The 9118-nt window shown below is 42.7% G+C and overlaps 1 protein-coding gene across 1 annotated transcript; it reads left to right on the plus strand.

The window, feature by feature from the left end:
* Window positions 1-2561: 2561 nt before the first annotated feature.
* LOC306702768 (monocarboxylate transporter 12-B-like) lies at window positions 2562-8486 on the plus strand (the record flags this gene model as incomplete). The annotated part of the gene is made up of 8 exons (XM_079168444.1): window positions 2562-2695; window positions 3909-4012; window positions 4970-5113; window positions 5861-5956; window positions 6124-6280; window positions 6560-7234; window positions 7348-7607; window positions 8268-8486. 8 exons carry the CDS (start codon window positions 2562-2564, stop codon window positions 8426-8428), a joined length of 1731 nt encoding a protein of 576 aa, XP_079024570.1. The 3' UTR covers window positions 8429-8486.
* Window positions 8487-9118: the final 632 nt, after the last annotated feature.

The raw sequence follows: 9118 nt of genomic DNA on the forward strand, positions 1-9118 counted from the left end.
TATGTATGTGGATAAATTCCAAACAAGTAAAAACATAAGAACATAAAATAAGTGATTTTGTTTGCTAAAAAGAGGAGCAAGAACAAAAGAGACTATAAATTACAATATGAACGTTAAGAGAACTAGAGAACACTTTTATTGTTAAACATTTTAAAACCTAACCTCCTCCTCCTCCTCTTCCTCTTCTACCTCCTGTTCCTCCTCCTCTTCCTTCTCCTCTTCCTCTTCCTCCCGTTCCTCCTCTTCCTCCTCCTCCTCCTCTTCCTCCTGTTCCTCCTCCTTCCTCCTCCTCCTTCCTTCTCCTCCTCTTCCTCCTGTTCCTCCTCCTCTTCCTTCTCCTCCTTCTTTCTCCTCCTCTTCCTCCTCCTCCTGCTCTTCCTCCTGTTCCTCCTCCTCTTCCTCCTGTTCCTCCTCCTCTTCCTTCTCCTCCTCCTCCTCTTCCTCTCTCTGGTCTGCAGGCTCAGTTGAGCTGCAGGAGAAGCAGCAGCAGGAGGACCATGAAGCGGAGACACAGAGGAGCTGATGTAAGTTGTTTATATGTATTTGTATTTAATTACAGAATAGAATGAAATTCATTGTAAATGGAATATTTTACAGACGAAATAATAATAAAAAGATTATAAATGCAGTGAATTTGTTCAGTACACATTTTAATGTGCATATGTATATATGTATGTACAGTATATGCATATTTATTTATACATTATATATTTATATTTTGTATATATATTGTTTTATATTTTGTGTGACAAACTTTAATTTAACTTTAATTTAATTGTTTCTGAATCAATGCAAACGGTGTGAATTCTGTTGTTTTCGTGGCTGAGTGCCAGTTTACTTTGCAGCAGGAGGTGATCCTCTGCAGGGGGGGGGGGGGGGGACACGTGCTGTCAATCAACACACACACATGCACACACACACACACATGCAAACTTTACGGCCTGTTTGCGTAGATGACAAAGCAAAAGAAGCAGAAACCTTTGGACGGGCATGTTTCAACAGAGCAGATATGACATAAGATCTCTCTTCATGTTTTTAATACTTTTATTGGTTTATTTCCTAATTGAAGAGCTTTCTGTTGTGTAACACAAACACACACACATATACACACAAACAAACACACACACACACACACACTAACTGGAAACCCTCCCAGAAAGGAGATGTTCATGGTGAAGTGACACCATGTTCTCTTCTTTGTGGTTCTGCTGATAAATGTTTCTCTGCTACTTTGTGACGTGTGACGACGTCCTTTAGTTCCAGATGTTACGCTTCATTGTTTGATGTTCTGTTTGTTTCAGAAGGAGAAAACAGAGAACGAACACTTTGTTTTTGAGATGAACTAATAAGTAAAAGGAGTGGAAGCGTGTCGAGCTGATCGATGTTTTAGTTTGTTTGTTTTCTTCCTGTGCAGTTTAACGATTTAACCTTTAAAAGTAATCTTTTTCTGTTACTCATGTCGGCCACAGATACGAATGAGGAAACATAGAAACTCTAAATTAAAAGTATCTTATTTATTATCTTGAAGTGAGAAGTTTCTACGTGTGTCCACGTTAATCAGGAGGAATTTGATAAAAAGGTACATTTTAAGAAAAAACTGCTTAAATCTTCTTCTGCTTTGGATGGAAAACAACAGATTTTCTGTGGAAGAATTTTTAATTTAATTTAATTTAATTTGACTAAAATAATCCAGTTGAGTTTCTGTGTTTGGTGCTTTTCTCCCGTTGATTAAAAATCACTTCTTCTTCTGCTAATCCAGCTAAATGTGCTCGTGTGTCTGACTTTACTTCTAAAATGACCTCTTTGTTGTAAGTAAAGTGCTTCATGCAAAAACTATTTTTACACATTCAGTACTTTAAGTACATGATTACGATGTCTTCTACGAGTTATATTCATATCCACGATTAATCTGTTTACATTCACCGACAGTGTTTAAAAGAAAGAATCTGGTTTATTTCCAAGTAGGTTTTCACATAAACATGAAATATATATTTAAAAAATACAATACAAATATGAAAAAATACAATACAAATACAAAACAATATGTACAATATATCTGCATTATAAATAGAAGCGCTGTACAGTTTAAATACTAAAATACAACAGAAAACGTTAATAATGAATCTGCTGATTATTCTCTCGATTAATCGGTTGTTCTATAAAATGTCAGATAAAAGTAAAAAAAATATTTATTACAGCCCGAGGTGATGTATTCGCATAGCTTGTTTTATTTGACACAATCGTATTTAGTATTATCATATAAACTATGAATAATATTTACTGTATTATCATATAACTATGAATAATATTTACTGTATTATCATATAAACTACGCATGTTTGTGCAGCGACAAAACATGTAAAAAACGTGGTTCTATGATCACATAATTATCGTGAAGGGACACTCATGTTTTCTGTGATTTTCTCAGTGAGTGAGGAAGACGAGGAGGAGCAGAGAGGAGGAAGATCAGCCAATGAAAACGTGCCGTGCATTCAGAGACTATAGCAGAGGGCGGGGACACTGACGTCAGTTCTGCCTCCCGATTGGCTGGATCCGATGAGATGACGACATCCGATGGGAAGCCGGAAGGAGGCAGGAGTGTGTCGGGGGTCACGACCCCGCCGGAGGGGGGGTGGGGCTGGATGATCGTCGCCGGCTGCTTCCTGTCCACCATCTGCATCCGGGCAGTGACCCGGTGAGTGAGGAACCAGGAGATAACCTCCAGCTCATGTGTTAAACCTGCATTCTCTCTAGTGTCCACCAGGGGGCGACTCCTCTGGTTGTATAGAAGTCTATGAGAAAATGACTCTACTTCTCTCTTGATTTATTACCTCAGTAAACATTGTAAACATGAGTTTATGGTCTCAATCTCTAGTTTCAAGTCTTCTTCAATACAGCATGATGTTCATTTAGTACATGATGGTCCATTTAGAGTCAAACAGACCATAAAGCAGGGGATGCTTTAGGGGCGGGGCTACACGGTGATTGACAGGTCTCTACCAGAGACGTATAAGGCGTCACTACGTCACTCCTCCTCAGTCCATATATAGTCACTTCCTGTTCACTGGTTGCAAGAAAAACAAGATGGCGAACTCGAGACTTCAAAACGTCCACAAACCAACGAGTGATGTCGCCCGCTTCTTATAAACAGTCTGCGGTCGGACACAAATCTAACCAGCATGCATCTGTGCAGCGATCGTCGGGGATCGATTCGGTGAAGGTCTGAAACTTCTTGTCAAGGTTGACAGTATTAATAAAGTTTACGTCTCGTTTCGGACTACAGAGGGTTTTTTTTAATTAAAATTAAAATTGAAGTTAAAAGTTATCAATCTGATCTCAAAAGATAACCTCACTAAAGGTGTTTTTAATTCTCAGTTCCTGAAGAATGTTTGATTTTATGGTAAAGATTTGAAGCAGAATATTATAATCTAGAGCATTTGAGTACTGCCTGTTAGTCAGAGATTTGAGTTCTTATTTAAATGTAAGAACAGCTTCTGTTCCTGAACACGGCTTTGTGTTATTACTCTATTATTACTACATTCCCTCTCAGCTCACATTATTTAAGCCACTAAACTCTTTCTGCTGCAATATTTCCCTCTTTTTCTTTTTTCTTTCTTTTTCCGCTGAGACTTTGAAATCCTGCTGAGATGTTTCCACATTTCCTCCACGACTCCGCTGTGAGCTGACATTAGAGGTTTAAACACCTGCACATTTAATAAAGGGTGTGTTTCATAAGACGAGGAAGAGATAGTGAGGAAGAACATGGAACGTATTTAATGTGAACTGTGGGAGCTGATCGTTCAGGTGCCACTCTGAGGTCAGAGCCTTGTGGTTATTAATGAATAATAATAATAATAATAACAATAACAAAGTGATTAACACTCAGACTAAACTGTCTCTGTGTCCAGATGTGTGTCCATGTTCTTTGTGGAGTTCCAGCTGCACTTTGAGAAGGATTACTCCTCCACCGCCTGGATCCACAGTCTGATCGACTGCACCACCATGCTCTGTGGTGAGACCCCAACACACACACACACACACACACACACACACACACACACACACACACACACACACACACACACACACACACATACACACACACACCATGCTCTGTGGTGAGACCCCAACACACACACACACACACACACACACCATGCTCTGTGGTGAGACCCCAACACACACACACACACACACACACACACACACACACACACACACACACACACACACACACCATGCTCTGTGGTGAGACCCCAACACACACACACACACACACACACACACACACACACACACACACACACACACACACACCATTCTCTGTGGTAAGACCCCCAATGCACACATACACACACACACACACACACACACACACACACACTATACTCTGTGGTAAGACCCCCAACGCACACATGCACACATACACACACACACACACACACACACACACACACACACACACACCATGCTCTGTGGTAAGACCCCCAATGCACACATACACACACACACACACACACACACACACACACTATACTCTGTGGTAAGACCCCCAACGCACACATGCACACATACACACACACACACACACACACACACACTATACTCTGTGGTAAGACCCCCAACACACACACCAGGATGTGGAGGCGGATCAGGAAGTGTGCTGTGAATAAAGTCGAGATGTCGTGAATAAACTATGCCTTTATAAAGGTGTTTTACCCTGTATTTATATATATATATGTGTATATATATATATATAAAGGTGTTTTACCCTGTATTTATATATATATGTGTATATATATAAAGGTGTTTTACCCTGTATTTATATATATATTTGTGTATAGATATATAGATATAAAAGTGTTTTACCCTGTATTTATATATGTGTATATATATATAAAGGTATGTATGTGAGTTGCCGTAGGACTTGAAATAATAACCCACATGACCTCCACCTCCACGTCTCCAGCTCCTCTGGGAGGTTTGCTGGCTCACCGGCTCTCCTGCAGAGCGACGGTGATGCTGGGAGGTCTGCTGTCCTCTGCTGGTCTGGTCCTCAGCTCCTTCGCCTCCAGTCTGGAGTTTCTCTACGTGTCTCTGGGCGTCGTCACAGGTACGCAAGCTCCTCACGTCCTGTTAGAGAGAGGAGGCTCTCAGACACGCAACGCAGTGTCGCCTAAAGAGATCAAATATATATATCAAACATGTCAGACAGGCAACGTTAAAGATCAACGTGCAAAAATGTGTTTTTCTTATGTTTATGTTCCCTAACATGTCCACGTCACAAATAAAAAACCTCTACCATTAAAAAGACAGTCTGTGTCTATCACACAAAACACATCATGAAAACGTTATAATGTACCTTCAGCCAGTACTCATGTTCACTGAGCAGAGCCTGAAGGCATCATGATGTCACTGAAGTGAACCTCGTTGGTTAGCCGTTAGCGGTGCTGCTAACGTTACTAGCTCTCCTCCTGTTGGTTTAAACACTGATTGGTTGTTTACGATGTAACATTATCAGAGACCAGAGACTAGAAACACATGTTTTACTGAGTCAGTAAAACTTTATTTTAATTAATCACACGTGTGTCGACCCATGACTGGATCTGCACGGATTGATAACGGTCCGTTACACTACATCACACTGATATACATCCTCATACTCAGAGGATTGAATGTGTTTCATTGGGTAACAGGACTCATTAAGTAACTCTGAGGGTCTTATCAGTCAATGCAAACTCACTGAAGCCTCACGTCCTCTGAAACTGTGGAACTGAACGAGCTGTTCGTTCTGGAGATCGATGATGTTTGTGGAGGTCGATTGTTATTCAGCGTTTGGCAACATGTGCGTCCTCTGCAGGTCTGGGCTTTGCTCTCAGCTACACACCAGCTATAGCGATGGTTGGGAGGTACTTCAGCGAGAGGAAAGCTCTGGCCTACGGCGTCGCCATGTCTGGTAGTGACGTCTTCGCTCACCTGTCGCCCTCCTGTCTTGTCATTCACACCTTTTCATTCTCATCTCTTGTACATTTTCCTCTTGTTTTTAAGTTCCTCTACTCGTGCATCATCCCTCATTTTCATCCCATCAAATCCCGATTCCCCCCCCCCCCCCCCCGTCTCCAGGGAGCGGCATCGGGACCTTCGTCCTGGCTCCCGTCGTCCAGCTGCTGCTGGAGCGTTACTCCTGGAGAGGAGCGCTGCTCATCCTGGGAGGGTTAGTTTCAAACCTGTGTGTTTGTGGAGCTCTGATGAGGCCGCTGGAAGCCAGAGGACGCCAACGGTAATTATTATTTCATTCACACATTACTTGATCAAGCATTTCATCATGTCCCAGTGATAACTAGAGGGGCACTCGGAGAGCGTAGACCTCCACCAAGGCCATTTTAAGTTCTTGCTTGGTCCATGCTACACCCTTCCACCAAGTTTCCTGTAAATCAGGCCAGTAGTTTCTCTGTAATCCTTTTAAAAACAGAGTCAACACATCCTGAGGACAAGAACCGTGAGTTTTATGATCCGTTGGACTTTTAATGAACTCTCTTCTGTTCTGTTCCATCTAAAGGATGTCGGAGAAAAACAAGTCAAACCTGGAGAACGACTGCACGACAACAGAGTCCGAAGACCTCGAGCTGAAGAGCTCGATGGAAACTCGAGAGCTCCTCATATCCAACGGAGCGCTCGCTAACTTCAAACTTCAAAACAACAAACTAGCTCAGGGGAACATAGCGCTGCTGCTGCTGCTGCCGAGCTCGAGCCGGCCGGATCCCAATGTAACGGATCTGAAGATTGCCGAATGCATTTTTTTTAGCAACAAGCTAACGGAGACGATGCTAGCGGGGATCGGACGGTCGGATCCCGAACTAGCAGATGAAACCTTGGCGGAGGACTCGAAACTGGTGGAGAGCATGAACTTGAACAACATAGACGCTAAGATAGAGAACTCAGGACTCAAAACGTCTCCCGCAGAGTCTTTAGCGAGCACCAAGACCTCCTCCAGAAGTCGCTGTTTGTCTCTGGAGTCCAGGGAGGAGTACGGGTTCCTCCTGATACCCGACTTCCTCATTCTGTCCGTGTCCTTCCTGTTCCTGGCTTACGGCTGCAGCGCTCCGGTGGTTTACCTGGTCCCGTACGCCCTCAGCGTGGGTCTGGAGCGCCAGCGGGCCGCCTTCCTCATGTCCATATTTGGAGTCGGCGGCATCGTGGGCAACATCACCTTCGGGTGGATCACGGACAGAAAGTGAGTAGCGGCTTCACGGCGTTGTTCTTGTTGTTCTTGTTGCTCTTGTTGTTCTTGTTGTTCTTGTTAAATGGCACCGACGCTGAAAGGTTTCCCTCCCCCCCTTCTTTCAGGTGTCTGAAGAGGTATCGCATGCTAAGCTACGTGGTGGCGATCGGCATGGCGGGCCTCTGCTGCATGTTCCTCCACCTCCTCCACTCCTTCTCCCTCCTCGTCCCCTTCTCCCTTCTCTACGGGTACTTTGACGGGGCCTATGTGGCGCTCATCCCCGTGGTGACCTCTGACATCGTGGGCTCCTCCTGCCTGACCTCTGCTCTGGGTGTGGTCTACTTCCTGCACGCCATCCCCTACCTGATTAGCCCACCAATAGGAGGTACGTGTGGGTTGTAACGTGAGGTTTTCTAAGTCTGAGTCTGGTGCTCGGAGACACTAGCACTTTAGTCCACAGGGGCCGCTGAAATCTAAACAACTTAAAGTTCCAGGTAGTAACTTTAACTAAAGGGTTAAGGGCGGTTTCACTTTTATATCATACATTAATAATATCTGTGAATTGATAAGAATAAAGTCCAGATGTCGTGAGTAAAGTTGAGATGTCGTGAAAAAAGTCAAGATAACTTTAATAAAGTTGAAATTTCGAGAACAAACTCAAGATGTTTTGAATAAAGTTCTTTCGTGAATAAAGTCCAGATGTCGTGATTGATGATTGATTAGAGCTACTAGTGTCAGTGCATGTACTGAAATTTTGTCTTTATTTTCAAAATGCTAAATAAAAATAAATTCCTCTTCCTCTCATTTGTTTAGCTCATGTCTCGCCCCAAACACTCTTCCGTCCATCTTTCTCTTGAAAAGGATAAAAACGTTACTAGTTATTATAACTTCATCCTTTAACAACACTTCTTGTTCTTGAGCCATGAAACAGAAAACTTGATACTCGTTTCTTTCCGTCATTACAAAGATATTTGTTCACAGTTTTGCACATAAACTAAACCTCCGCTGAGGTTTTTACCCATATTTCCTGTTTCTGCGTCTGCAGGCTGGTTGGTGGACAGGACGGGCGACTACGCGGCGACCTTCTCTCTCAGCGGGGCGTCTTTCATCTTCAGCTCTGCGGTCCTCGCTGCCGCCATGTTGGTCCGACACTTCCAGAAGTCCGCCGCACGCTCGAGTCCTGCAGCTCAGCTGAGCCTCACATGACGACGAATGGAGGAAGGAAATATTGTAGCCCTCTGTGTTCACCCAGAGCTCTACCTCATCTTTGTACAGACACTCCATGTATATAAATGTATATAAACCACAGATCTATGTGTTGATGGAGCTGCTACAATGTTAGCATAGCCGAGCACCGATTGCTCCAAACTCCATTCAGAAAACAAGCGTTTAAAAAGTCGTTTGCTTGTCTTCTAGTGGACGGATCTGACGAAGCATGAATTCAGACTCATTTCAGCATCTTTTTAATATGATTATTGCAATTAAATTTACAGCAGAATCTTTTTATTTGGGGTCCATGCCGCTGTAGTAAACCAGTAATAAACATGACGATTAATCATGTACAGAGCAGCAATAGTTATTATTTCAGCCATGATTGATGAAATGTTGGCGTCTACATGGAGGAAAGCTTTTATTTTGTAAAAGCAGACATTCTCTCACTTTAAAAGCAGGTTTCCATTAACAGTCTGCGACGAACAAACACTCTTTAATACAGATTCTAAAGTGTTAATTTAACAGATTTTTAGAAGTTTTCCATTACAATTTTTCCCTGAATACTTTAACTAAATACTACAAACAAACGATTATCACGATGCTTCTGTGGTTTCTGTGTTTGTGTCATTTCAGCAGACAAATGTAATTTGTTTGCATGAATCATAAACAAGTTTAAAAAGAGGT

This window comes from Pholis gunnellus, assembly GCF_910591455.1.
Source record: "Pholis gunnellus genome assembly, chromosome: 11".
NCBI classification, from domain to species: Eukaryota; Metazoa; Chordata; class Actinopteri; order Perciformes; family Pholidae; genus Pholis; species Pholis gunnellus.